A 27457-nucleotide genomic window follows, 5' to 3' on the forward strand; every position below is an offset into this window, starting at 1 on the left:
GCTGTGCATAGCGCACGTCCTGCCCACCACAGCAGCTGTGAGGGACAGACCCACCTTCCCCCAGCACAGCCTCAGCAGGTGATGGTGACTGAGCCCAGGGATGGGACCAACTGCCACCCCCGCAGAAGGTTTGAGATACTGATGTACAGTCAGTATATAACCACACTGGCCCCATTACAGGGGGCCAACATAGTCCAAGGGGCATCACAGGGGAAATCATAGGGACATCCAATGGGGAAGTCATAGACCATATCCAAAAGCACCATCCACATGAAAAAGCTGCAGAGAAATAACTCTAGAACTGTAGTAGCATACAGCAAGTTACAGCAGATAAATACATTAATAAATCAGGCTACAAGGACCATATGCAAACTATTACCTGTGAACAGATGCCAAAAATACCTCTGCCTTCTGGCTGACAGCTTGTCACAAGTCACTGTCAATAATGTAAACACATGGAAGGAGAATTGGCAACACTGGAAAGCCCTTAAGAGGATGGCTTGTTAGTAAAAAACTGAAAAACAGCACTCAGTTTTAGAAACGCAAGTGTAGCGAACTGTGTGTGGATCAAGGGCTGGAGTGTCGTGGTCGTCACCAGAAAACTATTGTCAGGTTGAGATGAGAAGGTGCAGGTCTCTGCTGCACATACCCCCTGGCTGCAGGATATACTCAGCCCCCTCATCCTACCTGGTGATCCCACAACCCGTGCAGCCTCTGGGAAAGGGGAATCCCAGGCCAGCTGCTCATCGTGACAGGGACACCACAACATGGGAGCCCAGCTCTGTTCAGGAAAGAGCCAAACTTGCAATACTGCATTTTTGTTTGAGTTCTGTTTCCAGCCTGAGGCTCCTGCAAACCAGTACTTCTTCGCGGAGTTACTCGCATTGGAGGCATTTCATACTCATTTTCCTCCCTCTCTTTTGGTTGTGGCTGGCAGCATAGCCAGCCTTACTTCTGTTTCTTGTATAAGTGCCACAGCTGCTGCCACTTGACACACACCTGGATCTGGGATTACATTTTGATTTTTATTGAAATACAAAAAGTGCAAACTGTGAAATATAAGATTGGTGCAGATAAGAAGGACATAAACAATATGAACCATAAAAACCCCAGCCCTGCATCTGATGAACATCAACAGAAAAGGCAGGGAACACCAGCAACAAAAGCAAAGCCAAACATTTTGCACAGGAGCCCCTGTGCACAAAAGAGGAAACAGGGACCAAACTGGCCCTCAGCTCTCTCTCAAATTAGCAAATATGGCAACAAGGCATCCAGATGGCCCCAGCACCCCCTGCACCACCCAAAAGCTCTGGTGTCAGTACACAGCTTGGGCCAGAGAGCAGGGAGTGGTCAGAGGCCATTAAGACAGCAGGAGGCTCAGCAGAGGGGAATGGTCCAGGTGCTAAAAAGCAGAGGGTCAAAGTGGCACAGGATCCCCCACAGGAAGAAGTGACTAATAGCCAACCTAAAAGACGAGCCAGGGAAGAGACCCTTGGGCAGCTCTACAGCAAGGAGAAAATCTACAAAGACCAGCACCCTCATCAGATCCTGCCCCAACCTGTACCTGGCAGAGAAACACAGTCCAGCCAGCGTGCTGCCCATGTGAGGGGGCTGACCAGGTGAGGAGGGGATTTAAGCCCCTGGGCACCCACCAAGCAGAGGCTGCAGGCTGGCCCCAGCCCCTTCCTTGCTTACATCCCAGGAGGGATATTACAGTACAAGGCATTCAGGAGAGCAGACTGCAGAAGCAAAAGCAACCCAGGGCCCCCCAGCAGCTCCAGCATGAGGAACAGCAGGGGAAAGGGGATAATTACACTGCGTCCTTTCCAGGATTTTCATGCACTTTTTCCCACCATGAGCAGTAGCAGCTTCCTGAACACCCTTCAAATCTGCTCCCTGCAGGCACTGAAGGGGAGCAGGCTTTTATCCCTGCCTGCAGGGGATGCACCAGTCTCTATTTTGCTAAAAAAGGAAACACTATTTCAAGAATTCACTAAAAAAAGAAAAATATTTTTTTTTAAAAGCAGCACCCACTGAAGTCCAGCCAGAACTGGGACACTTGGAGCAACCCCTGCTCTCCCCTGGAGAGAAGCTGAGCCTCCCCAGCACCGCTCCTCTCGCCACCAGGCAGGGAACGGTCCTTGCTGCCCCTGCATACAGGCACTCCCCATTCCAAGCTGCCAACCTGGGGCTTGTCTGTCCCAGGAGAAATTACCTGGGTTTGCCGTCCCTCTAGAGGGATGTAAGCAAGGCTGGTGTCACCTGCAGGTATAGGCAGAGCACCAAGTCCCCCCCATTCTGAAGCCTGCACAGACCAGGGTGCCTGCAGGGAAAGAGGGGCTGCCCTGGGCTCCCTCAGCATCCACGCTCTTCCCAGGCTGTCCAGAGCACCTTGCCTCAAACACTGGGGCAAGTACACCTCTCCCCACACTGTCCATCCCAGATTACTCCTCCACAGCACATCAGCCCTGCTCACTTACTCTAGCAGAGATCACAGGTGGATTAGGAGCTGAGTGTCTCTACCTCCAAAATATTTATTTGCTTACTGCTGTGAATCATTGAGGCTGAAACAATTCATATCCTGCTCTTGGAAGAGGGAGACTAAGCAGCCTTGTAGACTACAGGGGGCAAAGTCGCCCAGTATCTAGAAGGGATCATACCCAGCCCCATCCTAGAACGTCTCTTGCTCCAGCTTTAGCAACGCTTGGTTTCTTGTTCACTGTTCCCGCCCACACGTTGGTCTGCCTCCTCTGAGCCACCTGGCTGGACCTGTGCTGCACCGCAGCGCTGCCTGTGTTCACACCCATCCCCATTCCACAGCTCAGCAAAAAGCAGTTTCCATAATTCCTGCAACAGATGTCACATACTTTGATTACAACTGGGGCACTGACCTTTGGTCAGCGTTTAAAGAGAGGCTAATACATTATGAAAAAGCAAATTCTATTTAGCATCCAGTAGCTTTTAAAAAACTAGTTCCGCTTGGTCCAAAAAATTTGTCCCTGTGGCCAGATACAACAGCGAGGACCAGCCCAGGCATGCAGAGCACAAGATACAAAGATATATAATAACACAGCGGTGATGTAAGGCTAGCAGCTCCCTACTAACACCCTGCCAGGCCCAGGCCAGAAAGAGGGATCACTTTTAGCTCAGGTAACAGGAATGCTGCAACCCAAACCCAACAGTGCTGCCCTAACAGTACTGCAGCTGCTCTGGGAGGGTGCCAGGCCCACCCCACTCTGAGCCTGCCTGGCCAACAACCCCATCTCTCCAGCCATGCCCAGGCCATACAGGATGCATCTAACCTGCCTTCTATGGTAGGATAGAAGGTAGGCATGAACCGAGGAGGAGACGGGACAAAGGCCCTTGGCATGGAATAGCTGTTCCTTCACAGCTTTGGCACGAGTGCTCAGCACCTGGACAGAAATTTGTAATCCAGGCATGGTGTGCGCCAGGGTGGCGGTTAGCCCCAGTCTCTAGACCTTCCCTCAAGGCCATGCTGGGGAAAGTTCTGCTCAAAAAGACAACGAGCCAAGGCAGCCTGTGCCAGTCAGCAAACATATGCGAGCCTGACGGAGGAGAAGAGGCCTCGTGCTGCTGCCACAGGGAAAGACAGTGATCCTCGGTGTTCGGCAGGTCAGTGCTACCAGGACACTCACTCCCCGCCATTCTGCTGTCAAAGGGCCCCAGCCAGCCCCCCACCACATCCAGGTCTGGCATGAACCTCCCCAGCCAGGCTGGAAATGCTGCTGGACGGACAAATGCGCCTGAACTGGGTAACTACGGGAAGCACCTCACCTGCTGCATCCCAGCAAACACAATACAATCTGCAGTGGGCAACCCCAGAGGGGTTTGGGCTAAATTCAGCTTCCTTGGAGTCTGACAGGTAACACAGCCCATGTGCTGTGAGCCTGTCCTTCACCTGCCTGCCCAATGCACGGGGTCTGCAGTGGTGTTTGCAAGTGCAGGACATGCTGCTACCTGAAGCACAGGGCTGCCTGGCTCCCTTCCCTGCTTCACAGGTGCCTCTGGGGAAAGGCAGGATGCACATTCAGCGCTGAGAGGTGGCACTTACAGCAAAAACATCTCTGCTGCAAAACCCAGCAAGCCTGCCCGAGCCCAGAAAGCCCAGCTGAGGCAAGGGGGGTGAGCTGGGGCTATTGGGAGCCTAAACGAGAAAGATCTTTGCTGAGGAAGGGACCAGGAGGGCAGAAAAACTGCATGTGAGGGAAGGAGGAAAGGAAGGCAGGTCATCTGACAGGGGAGCAGGCTGGTGATGAGCCCTGAGGAGCTGCACAGACTGGCAGGTGGGTTAGGACTCCACTCCCAGCAGCTGGGAGACCAGCTCCCCTCCCCATCCGGAGCAGCAGGTCTCCTGCTCACTTACACACTTTCTCCACCATCTCCACAGCCCTCACTCTGCTCATCACCCAGAGGATCAATGGTCCCTTTGCACTGGAGACAGCTTGGTCACAGCTCCAAGACAAGGTGGGAAAGAAGGTGGGAAGGTGGGCACAGTGTGCTGGTGTGGGTTGGCCAGGGTTCAGGCCTCCACATCCTCAAAGAGCTCCTTCTGGTGGTCCAGGAGGAACTTGGTAAAAGTATTGATGGGGTTGATGGCTTTTAGGGTGATGGCTACATCTTTGGCCCACAGCAGATTTGGGCCAAACACAACTGCCAGGTTGGTGTTTGTCATCTTGTTTCTGTCACTGTGAGCAGAGACCTATGTGGGAAGGAAAGAGACCATTGTGAATCCTACAGAACAACAGCGCGGCTGCCCCCTACCCTCCCCAAAGCCAGAGTTGAGAGACTCCCAAGGGCAAATGGGAAGAAAGAGGCTGAAAGTCCAGTGCCAGAAGACATCTGAGAGAAACACAAATGACATCCAGCATCCAGGAGTTGAGAAGCAATATCTTGCCATTTGCCACTATGGCTTAACCACCAGGCCATATCGTAACAATAGGACTGAGAGCACCCTCAGCCAATATCTCTACAGTCCTGACCAGCACTCAAAGCAAAATGTTCCCCCCTTGTGCTAGAATAGCCTTGCAGTGGCTTATCTGGCAGGAGAAAGTTCTGTGGAACAGATCTGAGACCTGTCTTCTAGTCCCACCTACTTGGATATTTTGCAGCTCCCTGTGGAGCTTTCAGACTCCCTGGTACAGACCACATAGGCTTAATGCCCATCTGTACCTCTCAGCATTATGAGAAGCAACTGCTTAGGCTAGTTCACCATGATCATTCTTGATCTCTGTATAACGAGAACATAAGGTAAAGAAAGGCCATTTCCTGGCTTGAGACTCGTTTCCTCTTAAATAAGAAGGGGAGCAGGGAGTCAAAAAGCTGATGCAAGGCACTGGCAACTGAACTAGAATACGACTGCCCACATTTGGAGCAGCTCACCTGCACCAGAAAGGCTGTCAGTAAATGGAGCACTTCGTAGTTTTCTTCTGGCAGAGTCTGGAGTGCTTTACGAACAACATTCACACGATTCACCTCCTCCACACCTAAAAATCAAGAGAGACAGGACAAGCAAGTCCATGAGGAATCCTCAGCACCCACCCTGATGAAATCCCTGTTTGCAGTCACAGGGTATCCCATGCAGGACTGTCCCCACAGAAGGTATTTTTGCCCTTGGCCGGTGCAACATTCAGGGAGAAGCACACTCTTGTTACAACTCACTCTGGAAGCTGACAACGTGGCTGTAGAGGCCAAAAGTGAGGAGGGGCTCAGGTAGCTCCCTCAAGAAGGTCTTGAGAATCACAGCAGGGAGGTGGACATCTTCATACTGCTGGAAATCCACAGGCATACCTAAGAAAGTACACAGAGCAAAAACTCAGTGCTCACTAGCCAAAGCAGGACCTCCTCCAGACAAAGAATGGGACATGGTGGTCAGAGACCAGAAAAAGGGAAGCAGTATTTTAAAGAAGAACACAGAGAGGGTACTGAAGCACCCCATCTTCTAGCAGAGCGGAAAAATGTGTCCCAGAAGTATATGCAAAGCACTGCTGAATCCAGCACTACATCTTTAGAAGCCATCACATGAAACAGGTGACCCAGTTTCTTCCTGGTCATCTCCAGTCCCTCCAGTATAACCAGGCTAAATGGTATCTCCTACCATGTGGAACAGGGAAGTTTTCAGAAAGAAAAAGCGCAGCAAGGGGAATGTAAGTGGGAAAGAATATGCTTTTCCCTTGCAACTCACGTCATACCCTGATGAGGCCTCACCTAGAGGCATATCAGAGAAGCACAGGAGGCATGATGGACTAGTTCCAACCCAGTTCCAGTGGGACAGTAGTAGTTTGGGAATGAGAGGGGCTCTGCTCAGTTTGGGCACTTACCCATGTTGTATTTTTGCTGGACTTCCCTGACAACCTGTGTATTTGCTGATCTCCGGAAAATCCCCTCTGTAGAAAGAGCTGTGAAGTGAGAACAGGTGGGAAAAAAAAAGAACAGCCATGTGAGAATCTCTAAAAATGCTGGTCTTAACACTCAGAAATCCATACTGTGGGGCATTCAGACAGATGTCAACAAGACCCTTTTTTAGGGTACAATTCTTTCTGCTTCTGTCACCAGGCAAAGGATACAAGGAGTATTTTGCTACTTATACAAGTGGGAGCGTGGACGACTGGAAGAAAGAGGTCTCCTAAGCCACGCACAATCTCTCTTGAAGTCTAACTCAGCTGGTTCAGGCCTTTACACATTCAAGACTACTGTTCTTTATCTTACCACACTTTGGATGGGAACTTGGGTGTAGGATAGGCCACTGACATGGAATTAAGAGGGGCTGCAGCTTCTCCTGAACACTTACCATGCTCCTGCAAGTGAGCAATGGTGTCTCTGACCACCAGAGGAACAGGAGACTGATCAGGACTCTTCTCCCTGAGACTGTGGGAAGAGACAAAAGGTTACAAATGCCTGGTCCTCCCGGCCCTGCATACAGCCCCTCAGACTGGAAGCTGCCCACACAACTTCTACCACACAGGATCTTGCCATCCGAGTCCCTGCTTCAGCAATTATTCCAGCCTTCTCTCCTCTTCACCCATCACGCTACATCATTCACTGGAGCAAGTATGAGCTCATTATTACACCACAGGAATATTTCTCTATCTTCTATAAAAATCGTAGCCTGTAGATGCCAGGGCAAAGGGGTTCCCAGAAGGCAAGGCTGCTAGTTATGAATCTAGTGAAAAGGGTTAAGCTTCCTTTTTCCTTCCCCATAGGAGCAAGGCCAGATAGAAGCTGATGCATGAGAGGAATACATATGGGATAAGTTTACCCACCCTACTCCTGTAATGAAATATATTAATATTTCAACCCAGTGGCTGTCAGGGAAGACCCACTGATGACAAGGTGTTTGCTGCCGCTCTCACATTCAACAGTGTCTACCACTTGATCGCATGGAGCTGCTCACTTCCCTCAGGCCACTAACAAACTCAGGCACAGAGCACCATGGGCTTATGTTTGGGAACGTTGTGTTGAAGCTGGGGAATGTGTTCCCAGATTGCTTCAGAGGATCTGCCTGGCCACACAGTACTGGCTCCTCCTCATTCTCTGGAGAGGCAAAATCACAAAGTTAAGAATACCTTCAACACTTGGCCAGTATCACCAGCTCTTGCTAGTGTCTGCATTTCCCTGTGTCACTATGCAGGAATAGGGGGTGGGAATCAGTACAAGGGTGAACAGAAGTGCTTTTAAAATAGAACTTATGATATGGAAAAAAATGAAGAAAGAGATCTGCAGCACTGCTCAATCAAACCTATACACACCTCCATCAGCCTCCTATAGACTTCTTCGCTTAAAGGAAGTTTCTAGTGGCACGAAGCCATCCCCATGGCCCTTATTTTGCTCCTCCCTAAGTGACCCTTAGCTGCCTAAACAATCTCATCCTAACTTAGATACAATCTAGCCAGGGAATCAGAGTGTGGAACTGAACTGAGTCAGGATCCGGACACGAGCACAGGGTTCCTCAGAAGAACAATTAAAGCTTTCTCGGAAGTCCGAACTGCAAGAAATTCTACAGCCACTTTTGTTATAAATACAATGACCTCATATCAAGTCAGGGCAAAAGCAACACAATCCAGAGATACTCACTGCTGGAGTGAGACTCCAAACTGCTGGTTTGGCAGCGGTGGGCGTGGAGGTGTTGGCTTCTGGGGCACTTGTGAAGGTTTCTGCAGGGATCTCAGATATTCATCGTATCTGTGGCAAAACACAAACTAGTAAAAAGTGACTCCACCTCTCAGAAAGAGCATGAACCCAGCACTACATGTGACCCGCTGCACATCCACTGGTAGCAGCTCCAGCCTGGCATGGTGGATTCCACTTAGGCAAAACCAGGCAGCTCTGGAGCAGAGGGGCAGCAAGAACAAACATCTCGCTGCCAGAAAAAAAGCAGGGAGAAAGGAGTATCCATCTGGAATCAGGAGCTGGAATAGCTGAGGATGACAGGCAGCATGGGCAGGGAGCCAGGATTGCACTGCTTCTGATGAGACAGTTGCACGTGTGTGTGAGGAACAGGGAATCAATCTGGTAGGACTGAGATTGTGGCAATTTTGGGAAGCCCCAAAGACAAGCTGAGCTGTGCATTGTGAGCAAAGCAGGTGCCCAGATGCAGCAGATGTGCAGCACAAGCTCCAAGTCAGTGTTAATGCCAGTAGCTTGGAGAAAGCCCCTGAGGGGACAGTGGGAGAGGCAGGACTTGTGCTCCACCACAGGAGGATTTTGAAGTCAAGGACAGAACTGGGAACTGGGTCCATGGACACGCAGGAAGGAGGATGGAGAGAAACAATAGTCCTTTAGGTAATTTGTCACCACTGCCTCCAAAAACACCACCTGAGTGGAACAAGCTCTTCTTCCCCTTGCCATTCCTCCAGAAAAGCCCCCTCTCACACAGCCCTAAGCAAATGGGAGATAGGCAGCATTCTCACTTCAGGACTTGGCTTGGAATCCCCAACTGTTCCAGCTTCACATACTCCTCCAGCTCACTAAGGAAGTTCACATAAAAAATCTTTCTTCCAAACTTAAAGCTGAAAAACAAGAGCAAAGTAGGTATGTGAGGAATCAAGAAATCCAGTATCAGAACAGACTTCTTAAAGGCAAGGAGAGCAGGGGTCTGCAAGAGACATCAGTGGGGCAAAGGGGCAGGTATTTCTGAGCAGCAATGTTGCCCACACAGCTCTCTAAATCCATATATTTTTCCAGGAGATGTCAAGACTTTCCAAGTCACATTAGAAGCCCTAGCAGCTGTAAAACACTGAATTTCTCCTTCCTAAGTTCAGCGGTAGGCTGAAGAAAGTCTTGTTTTCAATTACTTTACAGAGTTAGGATTTCAGCATCAACACAGTGAATTAAATATGATTTGGACTGATGCTCTCATTTCCTTTTCCATTATTGGCAGAGCACGCAACACTTCACTTCTACTTGGCTGGATAAAAAGGGAGCAGCACATGGCTGCAAACTGTGTAGGTTCCCAGAGCAGTATTTCTTGTGTCTAAATATTTCTGAGCTCAGAAACAGGAGGAGATAGCATGGGTGAGAGGCTCCAGGGTAGGCTCAGCAGCCTGGGCTCATCTTATGCCCCACGAATAATGCCCCATTATCCCTGTGCAGTGTGAGGATGCAGGTGAGCCTCATATAGTGCTTCCTACCTGATCAGAGGCTTGAAGAGAATCAGCAGGGTCTTGATGAACATGGTTGGGTGCACAATATACAAGGCTTTTATGTTCTTTTTGTACCTGTCAAGAGAAGCTAAGTAAGGATGAGCTGCACTTTAAGCAGAGGAACCAACCTACCAACCTTTCCACAAGATTAAGGCACCCTAGGTGCTCCATTCCTTTTGCACAGAGGCTCATCACTCCCCAGCACCCATGGCCTCTGCTCTCCCATGCTTCATAGCTGTGTCAGGCCACTCAGCAGCCTGAAGGTATGTGCTGCTGTATTTCAGGATCCACCGAGAAGCAGTGAACAGCCCCACCACAAAGCAACAATTATACCACAAGGCTGACACACTTACACTGGGTCCTGGTTTTGCTGCTTGCCTGGTGGCCTAAAGGATGTAACTACAGAAGAAGCTGTTTATCCCATGATTCAGCCTGCATTAAACAAACAACAACTCACCTCCATAAGCAGCAGAAATAAATGATAATAAATTATGATCACCAAACTACATAGGGGCCTTAGGAAGATCTTCTATGTTAGGCTACAGAACAGTATGTTATATCCCTGCTTACTCTAGCCTTACTCACTTGCGATCAAACTCCCTGTATGCATCCCGAAGCCAGCTCAGTGATGGCTTGTTCTCGCTGGTCAGGCCGTGGTGCAGGTACACCAGTGTGTAATCACTCTCCACGTACTGGTCCAGTGTGAATTTCAGGTACCTGAGAAGAGACAACTGCTGAACTCACTACATTCTCTGCCACAGGGAGACTCTTCCTCCCTTTGGGACTCATTTTTGTGTGCCGTAAAAGAGGATTTGCAGTGCCAGCAATGGAGGTAAGCACTTTGGGAAGACATGTCCAGCTAAAGAAACTACTGCAGATAGATCTGACCCCAGGAATTCAGCACCTGGGAATTATGTCAAGCTTAAGAAGTTAACAGCAGCCTCTTAAGACACTACTCACCCCAGCAGTTTCACATGATCCAGCTGATGACTTGGGGGCATCCGGCAGGCACTGAACAAAATTACTTTCCTTCCATATTTGTCATCACCTGCAGATGAAATGCCAGAGATTACAGGGAGTTTAAAGACAACACTGTGGTCTTGACAGCAAGGGGTAAACAGAGAATGGGAAACCACCATAACAAGGCAGAAGTCTGGATTGCCACAGCTGCCAGCAAAGCTTAACCTGATTTTCAGGTGAGTTACCACAGGCCTAGTATGGAAGCAGAAACCTGAACACCAAGGGCCTGGCAAGCCCACAATGCAAGTGGAGAACAAAGTCCATGCTCCAGCCTTGAAAGAAGAGGAAGGGTTGGAAGCCAGGATGCCTTGGGACACACAGGGATGGAGGCCTCAGGTACCGAGCAGAGGGCTCAGAGCATTAATCCTGCAACGCTGCCTTGGGCACTGCTCCTGCTGCACGTGTGGCCAGGGAGGCACAGGGAAAACTGCCCCTCACAGGCACAACAACCACATCCTGCACACTGTCCCAGACTAACTGCTCATGGTCTGGTGCATTTATTTCTTGCTTCACCTGAAGCTTAGTCCTGCACACAGAACAAAGCCATTTCATACCCTGGAAACCAAGAAATTCCTAGAAACAGGGCAGTCCCAGCTGCACCCCAGAGATGAGAAGCAAGCATCATCATAAGCCTCTTCTACAGATGGACCAAGTAGGGCTGCTGAATTCTCCAGGGGAACTGCAAGACAAGGTGTTCGCTGCTTCCTAGATTTTCCATCCACAGAGATATTTTTCCAACCTGAACTGGAAGGAGCTGCGAAGTGTGGCACAACAAAGCATTCTGTGTAAAAAAACAGCAGAAAACAGTCCCCATCACATTGGAGCCAAATAACCCATAAAGCACCCTCATCTTGGGGAGGACAATCCCAGCTACCACTTGAGGCTTCAGCGACAACAAGCCAAGTTTTCCCAAAAGCAAGTCTTCATTCATCAGTGGACTTCTGCCAGCAGAGATCTCAGCCCCATCAAAAAGCCCAAGCAGATGGGCATGGACAAGCTTAGCAGACATGCTAGGGGAACTGAGAGATTTAGGTAATAACCAGGTCACAAATGTTTTGAACATATAGAGTTTGAGGTAAACTCTGGCTCTCTCCCAGACACAACACCCGTTCCATTTCCATAAGGACAACTTGCTTTTTAGCATGAGTGGAGATGAAATGGTTCCTTTAGTGTGGAGGGTTAAAGTCTTCGTATCTTTCTTGCTACTCACGTTGCTCCAAGAGCTATGTTTTCTTGTCAAACAGAATGAGCATGGAGCAGTGGAAGGGGCTTCTGAGGTTATACTCAGCAACACCCTCCTTCCTCCTTTATGGCACAACCATCTCACACAGACCACAGCACAGAAAAGCAGCAAGGATTGCCAGTTACGTAGGAGAGACTTGCAATACATCATTTCTCTTGAAATATATCCTTTTCCCCATACTGATTCACAATACTCTGAGCATGCAGCCATTTTCTCACCTTTGCGTGGGCTCTGGCCCTTAACCACTGCTTAGTTACACTTGCAAAGCAGCAACTGAAATCTCAAACTGAACCCTGGAACAGCAAACCCAAGGTTTTCCTGTTAGTAACAGATGACCACTTGGTACTGCAAATGGCAGCCAGAGAACTCACATACACCAGCCATCAACCCTCTTTTGCCCCCATCCTGGCCAGAAGAACAGACTCTTGCTACTTTTTCATTTACACTTTTCCCTTACAAATCCCATTTTCAAGTCACTCACCAGACAACATGAGAGACAGAATTTACTGATGCACACAAGCCAGAACCTCTCCAAAAGCTAGGGACACTGAGGCAGCACTAGGTACAGACCAGGAAAGGGTGGCAGAGGCCATCACATCGACATACACATGCAGAGGTAAGGGGCAAGTAGGGAGGACGCATGACCCGGAATGCAGGACTAGGAGTAACTGATGCAAGGCTCATCTGGACCAACCAGATACAGTCACAGCCAGGCCACAAGACCAACATCACATTGCATATCCCACGGTAGCCCACTCTCTGCCTAGCCCAGAGTTTTTCGGTAGCTTGCTATGAGCTTTAGGGCTGAGCCTAATGCACATAATATGTCTATAAAACAAAGGTGCAGGCTACAAAGTGCTGGGCAGGGAACATGGCATACAGCGATTCTTTCCAGTGGTCTTGAGCCACTCGTATGTCTCCACCTGGAAGACAAAGGGTCCTGCCTGCACAGAGCAGCAAGAAGACAATAGTATCTGAGAATCTGCTGAGTTTTGTAGTGATGAAAGAGAATGGTCAGAAAGATTACAGATCTTTGCAGATCGTAGCTCTGTGCTAAAGTCAGAATAGGTGCTATCTTCAGTTAACTGAGAGGCTGCATTTCACACCAGAGTGGATGGTCTGAGGGCCAGAAGCAGACTGCAAGCTTGATTCAAGGCAGGCCTTGGCTGTGAAGAACTGCAGCACAACACCATGTTCATGAGATGTTGTGGGTGGTCACACTCAGCTCAGACTCCTGGATGTTGATTTCCAGACCTGACAAGTCACAAACCACATAGCTGAAAACACCTTCCTCTGGAATGACATGAAAGCCCACGGCAGGGCCTATGCAAAGTCCAAAATCTCGTTTCTTACATAGCCTTGGTGAAAAGGTCTGAGAAAAACCAGACAATCCATGACACTGCCAAAGGGGAGATGGCATGTTTCCCCTGGATAATTACCAGGGCCAAGTACACCAAAGGATAATCTATAGACCCTGGATGACTGAAAAAAGAGTGGCCCATTTTGCCTTCCAAATCAGAACAAATGTATGCAGGAGACCTACACAGGAACCAGCATGCCCATTACTGAGTTCTGGGTTGCACTCTGGTTTCATCACGCTGAGTTCAGCCTGTCAACACAGACACTTTCAAAACAACCAACTGCCAATCTTGTTTCCATCTGACATACATCAGATCAGTCTGGTTCCTCCAATATGGCAAAATTCAAAATTCAGCATCAAATCTGAACAACCAGTTGTTTCAATTCATAAACAAGAACCTAAAGCCCATTTCATGCATTCCTGGCTGTCGGAGGAAACTGCCTGCAGGTGGCCTCTCTGCCTCCAGCCAAACAGATTCTTATCACGTTTGATCTTTTCCAGATGCTCCATCCCTTGTACTGCTTGCAATATTAATCTTATGCATCTAGGTTTTCACCCCTTGTTTGCAATTGCAAATAGATAAAGTTTCCATTGGACACAACTATAGACCATGAAGCAATCAGCTTCTCAGGCTGTCTGCTACCTCTCCCAGATGAGGAATGCTCAAGAGTTAACAAACCAACAAAGCAGCAATTATGTACCATCAGTAGTCACAGAGCATCCCAAAGATGTGCATAACTTTGTAAGTTCATACATTAAAAAATATTTTCAATCTACACTGGAATTAAACTACCTCCCTATGGGATGCAATTCAGATATAGTTGTTCTTAACAAAGAGCAAGACAGTAGCCAATATGCAAAGCTGCTCCAGTCAAGACATCTAAAGAGATTTTAACTTGTATCACTGATGGACATGCTAATTCTCCTGAACATTGTTATGGTGCTTTTAAGGCCCAAGCTTGGTTTTTCCCCTCACCAAAGAGCAGAATTTCCTGTGCACTTCCAAGACAAGACGCAATGAACATCACTGCTGTGGCTCCAAGCCAATCAGTGCAGGACCATACTTCTAAAAGGGCTGAAGTTTAAATACTGACACTAATGTTTCAGACTGAAACCTATAGCAATACAAACCTATCAGAACATAAATTCATACCAAGGTAGCAGCACTGTCCTGAGACAGGACTCTCTATTAAACAAATTTGTACAGCCAACATGGAAGATACATTTCAGGACAAACACCTAGGTCAAGAATGTATCTGTTACCCTTGATGCCATGACTGGAGGCTGACACACTACTACTGGCAGCATAACTACAGTTCAGGGACCCTGGTCATTCCTGCCTTCATTGGGTACCCTTGGCTGAGGGCCCACCTCAATGAAAAATTCAAATGGGAATATCCTGGTACTTTGATCCTGAGAAAATGCAGATGGATAAAACCAGCAAAGTTAACAGAGTTCAGGGTCAAGGAGAGAACACCACTACATAATTCTGAAACATTAATACACAAGTTTCACAAAACTTAGGATGTTTATCAGAGCCAGTGTTAGTAAAACCTCCTCTAATGGAATTTCAGGTTCCTGCCAAGCTTATGACACAGCCGGGCAGTGTTTAAGTATAGTTAGATTTTAGTTGCCTGTTGAATTCCAAAGTGGATTTAGCCTCTCAGGAAAAGAAGGTAAGGAGCTCAAAGTATTTTAGTATATTTTCCACCTAGACATTCCCAATATCCAAACACTGCCAGAATCATAAAGGCTTACCAAGTGAGTACAGCTCTAACTGATATAAAATATACCAGAGGGTCAGATTAAAGAATTCAAAATGGGAGGATGCCTGAAAACCTGGCAAATGGGGGAAGAAGAGCCCATGTAATGAAGCAGTGAGGATCAGCATTTCCATGGACTGTGAGGAGGTCTCGGCCTGCTGTTCAGAAACAGCAGAAAGAATTTCACACCAAAACAAGTTTTCAACTACATTGAGAAGTATGAAAGCACTTGCAGCCAAATTCTTAAGGCTTAGGACTGAAGTCCAGAGAGCATTAACAAATGCTCAGCAAGCACAGAGCGGTCTAGCACAGCTTTGGGCTAGAATGAGGAACAAGTTACCAATACGCGTCATCTCTGCAGCCAAAGGGAGAAGAAATAGATAACTGCTGCCTTCAGCTGGAGAATACAGCTTAAGCGCCAGCTGCTTAGCACGTGAGCCCAGCAGCAGATCATATGGAGGAATAGGAAGCAACCCTAGGATGAACTTCCAAAGCACACATGACAACGAGGTAAATATGAGTTTAAACTGAAATGGTCCAAGCAGACCACCACCATCACAGAGGAGGAACAGGATTTACACTGACACCCAAGAGCCCCAAAGTAAAGCCCACACGCCAAAGTTGGCTCAGATGATTCTGCTGTGCCTGAGGCAGAGGTGCAGCCCTCTGACAACAATTTTGTGCAGCCTTTGGACTCCCGAAAAGTTGCCAGTGCAGCCTAAGGCTGAGCAAAGTTTGGGCTCCCCTGAGACAGTCCAGCTACAGGCCACAGACATGCTAAAGGAATACCACGATCTACAGTACCAAATGGTAGTGCCACAAAAAAATCTACCTACCTGGATGGGACCCATCAAGTGCACCCTGATCTGGAGGAACAGAAACAAAGTTATAGCAAGCCAAGCTTCACACCCTTCCCAGAAAATGATCTTGAGTATAAAGTCTCAGAGCCTAGCTAGGTTGCTGCTGGGATGCATTCAGTTGCTATCTTGCAGCAGTCAAGCTCCTTCTACTTCACCTTTCCCCCACACTCCTCTCCAAAGCAACCTGACCCAACAATTAGAGGCAGTAACAGCAACCCATGATTCCCAAATCTCTTTCTTGAATTTACAACTAATTCTGAACAATCAGAGCCAAATTTCTGGCCCTTACTGTTACACTTCCCCCTACCACCAAAATGGCAACTGCCATACTGCCACTTTTAAAAGGGTTAAACACAACTAATTCTGAATGTCAAGATCCTTTGAACAACCTCAGAAGCACATAGAGAATGGCATCACACTGTTAGAACAACACACCTGACAGACTGTTTTGCAAGAAGCTAAATTTCACTAATAAGCTGAAGATTAGGTCAATTTATATCCCCAACACACCCACAGCTTAAAAAAAAAATACTAGGCTCTGAATGAAAAAAAAGACACTTCCAGTTAGAAAAAATGAAAAAAGGTTTCTCTGGGCAGGGAGGGGTCTATGAAGGCATTTATTGCCACACCCAGCCCCTTTCCATCACTCCCACAGCTATATATTCAACAGACACACATGGGCCTATCGCAACAGGAGCCCAAGCAGAACAGGGCTTTAGGAAGAAACTCTCGCTTCCCTTGGTTTCCCTTAGAAACTTAGAATCCCTTACAAACTCTCCATTCCCTTGGTCTTGCATGTCAAAATATGGTGCACAAGCTGGGCTGGCTTCGGATGGACCCAATCCTACAGAAGCAACTCATTATTCCATATGATACAAATACTTTTATTAATTTTTTTTTTTAAGTCAAAGCCAGAAGTTAAATCCAAAAGCAGCAGAAATGCAGGCACCCTGTATTAATGGAGCCAATAATAATGTGCCATACTGGAAGGGAAAAGGACCCTTGTTATTAAAGGCCTTTGCTGAGCCCATTGGCCACCGAAGACACACTGTGACATACTTTCAACACAAGTTTGGTCTGCACCTTCTACATTTGCCTGCAGCTACAGGTGCTCCAAGACTGATTTACCTCCCCCATGTCAATCACTGACAGCAGCAGGAAATCATCAGCACTAACTACAACTTTGGCACCTGCAGCCAACAGCCATCCACAAAGCTTTTTGGGTAGGTTTGGTACCAGGTTCACAATTAAAAAAAGATCCACTGTTGGAACTGCAATTTCAGCCTCGTAACACGCAAGAAGGTGCGACCCCATCTCTCCACCTCACTTTCCCACTTCAGTCACAGGTGCTGGGCACACCAGCACCCGCCATCTCTGGGATGGGCAGCCCTGCAGGCCAGCAACTAACAGTGTGAGGCAGCAGATTTCCCACAAAAAACTCGCAGAAACATACTCTGAGCTTCAGCAAAGCTTTGGCGTCACTGGGCAGGGACTACATAGCTGAAGTAAATAGCGATGGCCACTCTCCTGATAACTGCTACACCACCCTCCAGCCTACACAGCAGCAGATAATTCATACGCCAATCATATGCCAAGCCCCAGTTTTCTTATCCCAAAAGGAAGAAAGCTGGTTATTGTGTAAAATGGGAATGCTGATGCACCTCATAGCTATAGGTTTGCTATGACCACAAAGGCAAGACCAATATTTCAGACTGGGCAGAAGAACAAGGAAAGAGCACATTGCCAGAAAGCTGCCAAAAGCCCCACTCTTCCCACACAGCCCCAGGTTTCCAGCAGGCACTGCCACCTCCAGACACTTCCTTCAGGCTCTTGGCAACTATCTGCCATATTCCTGCAGTACAGCCCCTGCTGAAATTCAAGGCTAAGATTATATCACCCTAGTCTGCCTCAACCCCAAAGGAGATGGAAGCAGCACCTTCACCAATAAGAATTAGCAGAACAATATAGAAACTCTTAAACATAGCAGACATTTGGGATAGTTCCTCAGCAGCCTTCAACCAGAAGCCGGCATTTCCTCTGAACACTATGTGATGCGATCAAGGAAAAAACACACATTTTGCAGAAGTGGTTTGTGCAGTGAAATCAAGCCACCTCTGCTCCAGCTTCTAGCCACATGTAAAGACAAATTTCTCCGCTATAATACTCAGAAAAAAGAGGAACTCAGAGTCAAGAAGAGCACAACTGCATAGAGACCTCTCCAGAACCTGCATAAAACACTCCAGAAACACACGCCTTAAGGCAGGTCTGAAAGAACAGTAAGAGTATCATCTCTTCAGAAAAGCAATGAGTTTCCCCAAACTAAAATATTTTGATTCGTAACAATGCCACAGTACTCCCTCATCCAGGTGGCCTGGACGACTTTTGCTGCCGTCTTTCTGCGGCATACCACTGCTTGGGACAGCAGTGACATGTCTGCTCCGTCCCCATAGACGGCCTCTGCCAGGAAGGTCCCAGTCCCCAGAAGAGACAGGAGCACAGGGCACAAAGGAGAGTCTCCAGGAAACTGCTGCACTGTTTTAGGGTGAAAAACAAACCCAAAATTCTTACTGTTCTAGAAAATTCTGCAAAATGGTTTCCAATATTATTTTCCCTCTTCAGGCCAGATAGCCAGGATATTCAAATTCAGCCTTGAACTGAATCAGAAGTAAATGCCAGCTAGAAAATGAGTGCACTTTTTGTCATCAAAACCAGGCTTGTAATAATGCATCCATCCCCAAAGAAGCAATTACTTTTCTGACCACACAGAATAACCCTGGGATCATGGAGTTCAGCCCACCGATGGGAACCAGCATTCTGCTTTTGTCTCAAAATAGCATCATCATCCCAGAATATACTTCAGGGAAGGCAGGAACAGTTACCCATCTGCTTTCTGCTCTGAAGTGCAGAACAGGGAAGGACATAGAAGCGAAAGCTCATATATCAGCAGAATGGGTAAAACTACCCTTGATCTGCTGCCATTTGCTAATATTTGCACAGAACTAGGGTGGAGCTACATCGTTTCAGGCTCAGCATGGCCACTTCATTGCACCTGGAGGTGCTGACAAGCACAACTTCTCAGTACAGCCAGATCTGAACAGTTTCATACTAAACCTCCCATGAGATTTTGTTTCTCCAGACTACTTCTAACAGGATTTTTCCAGATTTTCCCAGATTGTTTGCCTCCAACAACAGCCCAGAGAACATTACTCTGTCTGATTCACCAAACAGTTAACGTTATTAATTATTGACCAAGAAAACAGAACAAACAGTTTCACCCCAGAGCCCAGATTACAACTCAGGCCCTTTTCATCAACTTCATAAATCCTGCTTCCAGGATATGAAACACCAGCGAGCCTCAAAACTATGGGGCAGCAAATACACTCTGGAGCTGTGCTACTTGCTCTTCTAATGCCAAGAAGAGCATTGCACCATGTTCCATGTGTGCGATCACCACGGGCTTTCAGATAAACCAGCTACTAGTGAAAACTGGCCAGGAGCAGCCAACAAAAGCTTCTCTGAGCTGCTTCAGCACTATACGGAGACACGACAGGGACAGAGGGCTCACTGGAAACACAGATTTAAACCACGACAGGGAAGAATGCAGGCACAACTCCCAGTCAGCCATTACCATCCCAAAATCCTCTCAGGAAGTTAGATAATTCTTCATTTGCTATCCTAGACAACGTGTCAAATGCCTGCATTCCAACAGCCACTGAGACACACCTCCACTGGAGTGATACTGCATTCAGAGAGCCTGGGAAAAAATAATATCATGTTACTTCGGAAAAGAAATCCCGCAGACAGACTGGTGCTTACGTCAGAAGCAGCACACCAATATATCCTTGGTTTGGGCTGACATTCCAGTCTTATCAATGTCTCTGATCTAATCTCTCTGCTAAGCACTTTGTCTGAAGTGAATAACAGTAGCATTTAACTCACCAGCTCTCAGAGCCCAGAAACACCAGTTACCTCTATGATTTGCATTCCAAAAATTCTAGCTATTATCACTGAAATGGTAGAGTACACACATCTGTCCCTTCCCAGCTCCAGCAGTAGGGACACAGGGTGCAGACATCTACAAATCCCAGTCCTGAAACTTCAGCCCCATGGGAAAGAAGGTTAATAACACATTTGTAAATGAAAGCGCTTGTGGCAAATCTACAAGACATAATGGCCCAAATGCTAAACACCTGGCCTGTCAACCTGAGCAACCAGAGGCACACAGGAGACAAAGGGCAACGTTTTGAGTTGGCCATTATAATTTTGTTCCTCAGAAGATGTAACATGAGAGGTTAGGAGAAAGAAAGCTCATTCTAGAAGACAACCCAGAAAATAATGATGTCAGGACAACTCTTACCAAGGTAAGTGCCTGAGAATCTTCCCTCTGTGGTCAAACCCTGCTGCAAGAACAAGCCTGAACAAGGAGGACTCCAGCTTGTGCCTCTGCTTCACTGCAAATTCACATGTTGGGCAGGGACCAAGGCACAGAGAAATGACAATAGGAGGGGTAGGAGGTGGCTACAGGTAATCAAGGAGGAAGTGTGAATCAAGTCACAACAGGTTGAAGACGTGCCTTTTTTTTTAAACAAGGAACACAAGACAAACTGGGATTACCCTTCCCTCAGACTTACCACAGCAACCTAAAAACGGCCCCTAAAACTCGTTCTGTTGGAGGTCCCACAAGCAAATCACCAAGAGTTAGTGTAATTAAAGCAATCTGAATAAAACAACTACACAGAAAAAATCCAAATGCTTGTCATCCTGAATGATCAGGTCTTTCCCTGCAGTGGGCAATGGGTCTATTCCCCGTTTCAGATTTCTGTAAATGCTCTTTCTGGGCAGGATGGCAAGCTCTGGCCATTCAGACATAAGAGAGCTGCCAGACCTACTGTGGATTGCTCCGTCAGCCCAGGACTTTGTGGCTGTACTGCATAACTAGGTAATTTCTGTGGCATTATCATGCAAAAAACACATCTTGTGCTCAGGATATAGTCAAGGGCTATATCTAAAACAATTCAGCAAAAGCAACCAAGTGCTGTTAATAATATAATCAAGACAGTAAGAGCCAAGAAGAAACGCAAGTTTAACAGAGTTCAACAGAAAATATTGCAAACATTCAGGACGTTTGGTACTCCTTTATGATGCCAGCTGTCATTGTCACTTGGGACTGGCATAAAGCAGATGCCCCTACAGCCCCATTAGACGCTTCCGCAGTCCAGCTGCAAAGACATCAGAAGAGAAAACAGAAAGTCCACTACCTGCTACTTCCACGATGTGGTGCCTGGCAATATCATAGTAGGGATCATCCCACTGCAGGTGAGTGACGGGCTCAGGGGAGCCTTTGGAGTCCTCTGCACAAAACACAAGGAACAAGCAATTAGAAGAAGGGATCTGCAACACCTTGGTGAGGGGTACAATAGCAAGAGAGGATGAGAAAAAGAATGGCTTTTGAACGTAGGAGGGACTAATGTATGCACCTGTCCACCTCAGAAACCCACCTTTGAAATTCTGAGTGGGCAAGAGCAGCAATGGCTTCAGAAGAGACCAGTCAATCCTATGAGGCCCATATGTGTCCCTCAGTCCCTCAGACTGTATGCAGTCTCAAAAACGACTGTTCAAATGTGTCACAAACATTCACAAGGACCAAACCCCAAGTGCCGAGGGCACCATCATGGCTTTTTAGAGCAGGAGGATCTTAACATTGTCCCCTGATGGACAGCCATCCTACATGCCCTTGAGCTAATTTCCCTGATATCTTCAGGCAGCAGGCCCCAGCACAGGATTTCAGCATAACAACTCAGATCTCCAGCCCCACTTCCCACATGGGAGTTCAAGACCCTTCCACTCAGGAAGGCCAAACTATCCTGCTAGAGACCGTAACAGAAGACACTCAAGGACTTACAGCATGTCTGTAGTGTCAGCACCAAAGTGCAGCCAGCCACAGGACTGAGAAGAGTATATTTACATCAGCTGCCTCTGAGCTTTTTAGTGCTGTTCAATGGCAGGGTTAATTCTCTTGGGTGTGGTGCAAGATTAATGTGTCTGTAAAGCTTTCAAATGGAGCTGGGGCTCTCTGTATAAGCAGATATGACCACAACGCTGCAGGACAAACACTTCCTTTTTGGCCAAAACCCAGACCCCAAACAAGTAGGATACTTACCTGGTCTGGGAAAAGCTGGGGCTTCATCTGCCGGCCAGTTCTTATCATCTATGGAGGCCAGTTTGAGCTGGCTGAGGGACTGGTTGGTATCATCCAAGTTCAGGTCATCCTGAAGCTCCGAGAGTGGGTCTGTAGCCATGGTCCCCAAATATCGCAGTGTATTTTGCAGCGTCTAGAATGAGGACTGCAGAGATCGCTACATGAGACACAGAGATCGCAAGTTTACCTTCCCATAGAGGCTCTTCCTCTTCTCACCAATTTTATCCCAATCCTCCCTTATCTTTACTTATCCAGAGATCTGACTTCCCCTCCCCCTTAATATAGGCAGGAACTCCTCCTCCTCCTCCAAGCCAGCAGCACCAACATATGTCAGGCATATGTCATATTCTTTCGTGCCAACGGCTATCAAAAGGCCATCAGGAGCCTGTACCAACCCTCTGAGCAAGTCTCTTGCTTGACCACTGCTCTGTTCAGAGCAGCTTTTCTCCTGAAACAGGGGCAGCCGCAAGACGTTGAGGAAGGCGACAGGCTACACCAGCCCCTGCCTGATGCACTCACAGTACCAACTCTGAGCTTCCCCTCCCTCCAAAGGACTGGCACAAAGCCCAGCTGTTTCCACAGTTGGCCCAGTGCTGGAAGCTTTCCCAGGAATCACCCCCCCTTCTCCCCATAAGGGAAGGCTAGAGCGCTCAGCAACACTGAAGTGGGTGCTTCAGTGTGCTGGGATCTGAACACAGAAATGAACAGCTTCATAAACAGGATTCTGTAGGCTGAGCTAGTAAGACAGGGAGAACAACACACACACAACCCTCATCTTTCAGCATCACCCAACAAACGCTTTCTCCTACATGACAGCAAGCAGCAAGGAATCATCTCTTTAACTTAAAGCCACATTGTTAGAATGAGTATTTTTCACCAAGCATGCAATGACACTCAGGAGATCAAGGAACTAAGAGGGTCCAAGAAACAGCCTGCTCAGTGTGTTTGCCATTGCTTGCAAATATCTTCTACTCCAGCTGAAAGAAATATGTCAAACCCAGGGCTGATCTAGCACAGCATCCAGCACCTCCTAAGGGTACCAGTTCTTAGGCATAACCCCTAGGAAACAGCTGTATCCTCTAATGCCAGTGTCCTGGAAATAAGCAAGGAAACACTGGAAAGGACAAGCACCGAGATCTAGATTGCTCACACCGACCACACGGATGACAGGCAGCAAGCCAAGAGGAACAGCAGCAAAGCAAAATGACACTTTGCATCAGCAAGACTCTCTGTAAGGCTGTTTCTCAGACAGGCTTGTGCTTATTTTGCACTACAAGGAGAGCAAAGAGTTCAAAGATGATCTGAGGAGGCACAAAGCCTTTGAGTAGAAAGATTACATTCACAGTAAAGTTACTTCCTTTAGCAGAATGGAGGAGGGCAACGATGTTTTGCATCTTCCATTCCAAGAACATGAATACATGTATTTATCCAAAGATGATGAAACAGTTACTTGGAAGTGAGCACAAAGGACAAAAACTGTGAGAGACTGAGCACTGAAAGTCATCACATCCATGCTCAAGGCAACACTCGTGACCAAGCTCAGGGACGGATTTTGAGAGTACAGGAAACTGGATATTCAGTGTTTGTCCCCTCCCTCTGGATCATTCCTTGCTTTTTAACTTCCTGACCTCCCTTATCTGCTACTCACCAGTTTACAACCAGTTTTCACCTCTCTGGGGCTCCCAAAGGGCTAGGAGCTATTGCTAAACAAATAAGTTTTCCAAATACGAAAGAGCAAGACAGATGTGGGCAGCGGATCACCCAGACAGCACAGCAAACACACAGGGTCTGACCGCTGCAGCCATGCAGAGACCCAACTGAAATTACTCCCTGGCCTCTGGTGATGGCCACAAGAGCTGTCTGACCTCCTCTGTCCTCCAAGGGACAAGAAGTGACAAATCAGGTTCCCTTGCACCGCGAGCTCACACTGGAACCAGGCAGTAGCGGAGCCAAGGCACAAGGGCTCCCCACCCCTGGCGGCTGATCCAATTTCTATGGCAACGCCAGGCACCGAGTCAGCTTGCTTAAAGGCTTCCCTGCTGCAGCTCCACAGCCCCACTACCCAGCCCTCTGTGCTGAGGAAGCACCCACAGCCCCCCAGCACAGCCCCTCAGCTTGCCCAGGGACTCTCCCACCCCAGTGGGGACAGAGGACCTATGTTCAACTGCTGCCAGCCACCAAGATGCCTTTCATGTGAGTTTCTTGCGGCTGCCCTGTAGCAACAGTGCCCCCAAAGCAAGGTTCTGAAGCACCTAGGGACCAGATCTTCCCACAGAGCAGTGACAGTACTGCCACAGGGCCAGCAAGACACCAAGTGTCCTCACTTGTCCCTACACAGATCACGACTTGGCTCCACAGTCAACCTGCAGTGCTTGATGAGGGGCAGAAGAGCTGGTTATTAGGGAGCACTGGGGGGGTTTCCCTTTGGGCATAAAATTAATCCTATGCTGGCACCATGTGGAAGAAGGAGGTCATTAGTAGGATCCTTACAGTTCCAGGCTGGAAAAAGCACCTGGTGGATAGTGCTCCTGCCAGAACTTTCCTAACCCCTTGGAAAGGCAGACCAGACTCCTCAGTTACCTCCACATGCTTTTCAGAGCCAGGCAGGAAGCTCCATTCCTTGGCTCCAGGTTAGAAATGTTAATGGACAGAAGATCTAGAGCAGAAGACCTTAGATTTCAGGTCCTTCTTGTGCGTCAGACTGTAGCTCCCATAGAGCTCTAGAAGACTTTTGCAGAATTTTCCCCAACCCTTTCCCAATAGTGCAGAAGACAAAAGCATGAGGTCTCACATCAGGTAGCCCTACAACAGTTTAAACAAACATAATCCTCTAAATGCCTAGGAACTAGCAGGCAATGAGAAGGAGAGACCTGGAATGAGGGTATAAGATACTACTTGGGGATCTTAGTGTACGGGTATATACATTTTACTTCCTGACAGGGCAGCTGTGTGAGATCTTTCCCTATGTACTCAAAAATGACACATAAGCAGGACCTGTCACTGAACAGAAAGTCCATCCTGTACCAGTATAAGGGTGAAATGGTTGTCAAAAACCAGCATTGCACCAGAAACAACACAGTTTAAGAACCCCACTTGTTTTAAACAAATGTCATGACAAAACCAAAGTGATACACTCTGCATAGACAACCATAAGGTTAGAAAAATGACATATCTAGATTTAAAAAGTAAAAAGCCTAGTCAAACATTTAAAAACTAAAGAATCACAATTGACATCAGAAGCACCTACTCACTACCAGGCTCTGAAGAGCCAACTGCTTCCATTTTTCTAAGCATTCAAATATGTTTTCTGCACTTACGCTGACTGACCTGAACACTTACTGTCTAATAAAATTTACTTCCTTAATAATAGATATATGTGCTGTAGAACAGCATGTTCTGCTGAAGGAGAGAAACCTCAGCCCTTTAAAATATAATTTTCACACAAATTCTGAGCTGGAGTCTCTTTATACAAGATCCCACCAGAATTTAGCCAGGGAAGATAGTTCACTTGTATCTATGAAGTCTTGGTAGCTGCTGTTCACTCAGACTACTTTTTTCTGCATTTCCAGTTTCACTACTTTTTCATCATTTATTTCTAAGCTGCACCTACTCCAGTTTCTTTTTCCTGTTTTTCTTCCAGATGTACTATTAATTCAGAAGTAAATTTAAACATCAAAATATGTCCATGATGTACTACCACACCCTGGACCTGCACTTACACACAATAAAGAATTACAAAAGCTAAGTGGTCTCTTCTTCCCTGTCCAATTAACAAGCAACGCTCAGACCCAAAGGAATCCTAGTTCTGGGGTGACTATAATATTCTTCTGACTGCTGCCATCTCCTCCCAGTGTTGTTTGTTTGCACAAGTGTCTGCTTTTCTGTAAACATCAGTCATGTCCCTACACTTTCCTACAGTCTTAATATCAAACTCATTGTCAAAAAACAAGTTACTCAGCAGCGGACCTTCAAAGTTCTCACTTGCATGAATGAGCTCCAGGACTGAGACTCACTGAGAGAGTCCAAGCCAAGTCTTCCCTCACATCAAGACTGATGGTGCCACTGAGAGCAACACCACCCTTGTACTACCCTGAAAGAACTGATGGGTCAAGTGCCAGATCAGCTTTGTCTGGAGCACTGTGACCAACCAACACAGGACAGACACACTATTGCTTGCGGAAACTCTTTGGCCCTTCATTATCTTAACAGTTTTTTTAATTCAGCAGCCTCCCTTCCTCAGTCATCTCAAACCCTTTGCTGAAGGCCACCTCCATGCCTGCTGGAAAACCATCCCAAATAGCAATTAACCTCCTCGTAGTGGTGCTCTGCAGGGTCTGAGCACAAAGGTGCGGAGCTCAGCAACCTCTGCAGGAGCTGCAGCACAAAGTTCGGAGGCTGCTCTCAACGCGGGGCAGGATCCGCCCAGCACCTGCGGAGCACGTGAGGAAACCGGGGCACACGCAGCCCCACTGGGGCTGCACCTCTTCTTCTCCTCCTCTTCACCAAAAGTCTGATAATTTCCACCTCCTTTTAGACTGAGCTTCTGTGACCACCCAGAGCCAGCTTCAAGCAAAAGGCTCAAAGATTTGTTATTTGCACTGTTACCAGAAAACCCCAAGTCCCCATAGTACATGCCAGCTGCATAACGGGGGGATATTCAGCAGCGTCCGCTGTGAGGCACCACAAGGGAGGTTCCCCCACCCCGCACCACCTCTGCAGCCGCCGGCCAGCGCCCGCCGCTGGGGACGGGACCCGCCAGCAGACAGAGCTGAGCCCGCTCAGGCCCGGCCCGGCCCCGACACCAGAAAAGCGACTAAAACTCCGCAGCCTCCCAGTCCCCGCTCTCCCCGCCCGGGTGCCGAGACCGCAACCGCAACACCCGCGGCGCTTTACCAGACGGGCTCTTCCCGCCGCGCCCGCAGCCTCCCGCGGGGCGGCCAGCGAGGACCGTGCTCGGCGCCTCCCACAGAAACAGCCGCCTCCTCGCACGGAGCAGGTGCAGCGTCCCCCGGGCTCGGCAACACCCGGGCAGGAGGGTCGCGGCTCCGGGCCCAGCGCTGGCCCGCCCGCTCGGCCTCAGCCCCGCCGCCGGGCCCCTGCCACGCCCCGGCAGCGCCGGGACAGCCCGCCGCGCCCCCGCGACGCGACCCGGGCCCCGCTGCCGCCGCTGCACGGAAGGCCCGCCCGCCGACCCGTACCTGCGGCGACCGCTCCTGCTGCCGCCCGGCCCGCCCGCCTGTCAACCCCCCCGGCATCCGCCGCCCGCCGGAAGCGCGGCCCGTCGCCCGGGGAACGCTGCCCCGCCCCGCCCGCTGCCGGACACCGTCCGGGCGCGCCCGCCGCTCCCTCGCAC

At 48.3% G+C, this 27457-nt stretch overlaps 1 protein-coding gene across 2 annotated transcripts; it reads right to left on the reverse strand.

Annotated features, from left to right (window-relative positions):
* Nucleotides 1–1004: 1004 nt before the first annotated feature.
* On the reverse strand, nucleotides 1005–27397 carry ARHGAP1 (Rho GTPase activating protein 1). Of its 2 annotated transcripts, none has more exons than XM_082059046.1 (13): nucleotides 27303–27397; nucleotides 22066–22249; nucleotides 21164–21256; nucleotides 10620–10707; nucleotides 10245–10376; nucleotides 9648–9734; nucleotides 8928–9026; nucleotides 8092–8199; nucleotides 6809–6885; nucleotides 6339–6416; nucleotides 5680–5808; nucleotides 5401–5504; nucleotides 1005–4720 (listed from the first exon to the last, which is right to left on the reverse strand). In XM_082059046.1, the coding sequence occupies exons 2-13, from the start codon at nucleotides 22202–22204 to the stop codon at nucleotides 4541–4543; spliced, it is 1314 nt and encodes a 437-aa protein (XP_081915172.1). In that variant the 5' UTR covers nucleotides 22205–22249; nucleotides 27303–27397; the 3' UTR covers nucleotides 1005–4540. The 2 variants fall into 2 exon arrangements, with proteins under 2 accessions (XP_081915172.1, XP_081915173.1); XM_082059047.1 differs by having other exon boundaries at nucleotides 22066–22261; nucleotides 27303–27353.
* Nucleotides 27398–27457: the final 60 nt, after the last annotated feature.

The sequence above is a fragment of the Streptopelia decaocto genome (genome assembly GCF_964273445.1).
Source record: "Streptopelia decaocto genome assembly, chromosome: 7".
NCBI classification, from domain to species: domain Eukaryota; kingdom Metazoa; phylum Chordata; class Aves; order Columbiformes; family Columbidae; genus Streptopelia; species Streptopelia decaocto.

Excerpts from the sequence above, each read along its gene's own strand:
- ARHGAP1 (XM_082059046.1), bottom strand. The coding sequence starts at position 22,204 with ATGGCTACAGACCCACTCTCGGAGCTTCAGGATGACCTGAACTTGGAT. Across the intron at positions 10,377-10,619 it reads GATCATGTGAAACTGCTGGG|GTACCTGAAATTCACACTGG; the intron begins GTGAGTAGTGTC and ends GTCTCTTCTCAG. Across the intron at positions 9,735-10,244 it reads TACAGGGAGTTTGATCGCAA|GTACAAAAAGAACATAAAAG; the intron begins GTGAGTAAGGCT and ends TTCTCTTGACAG.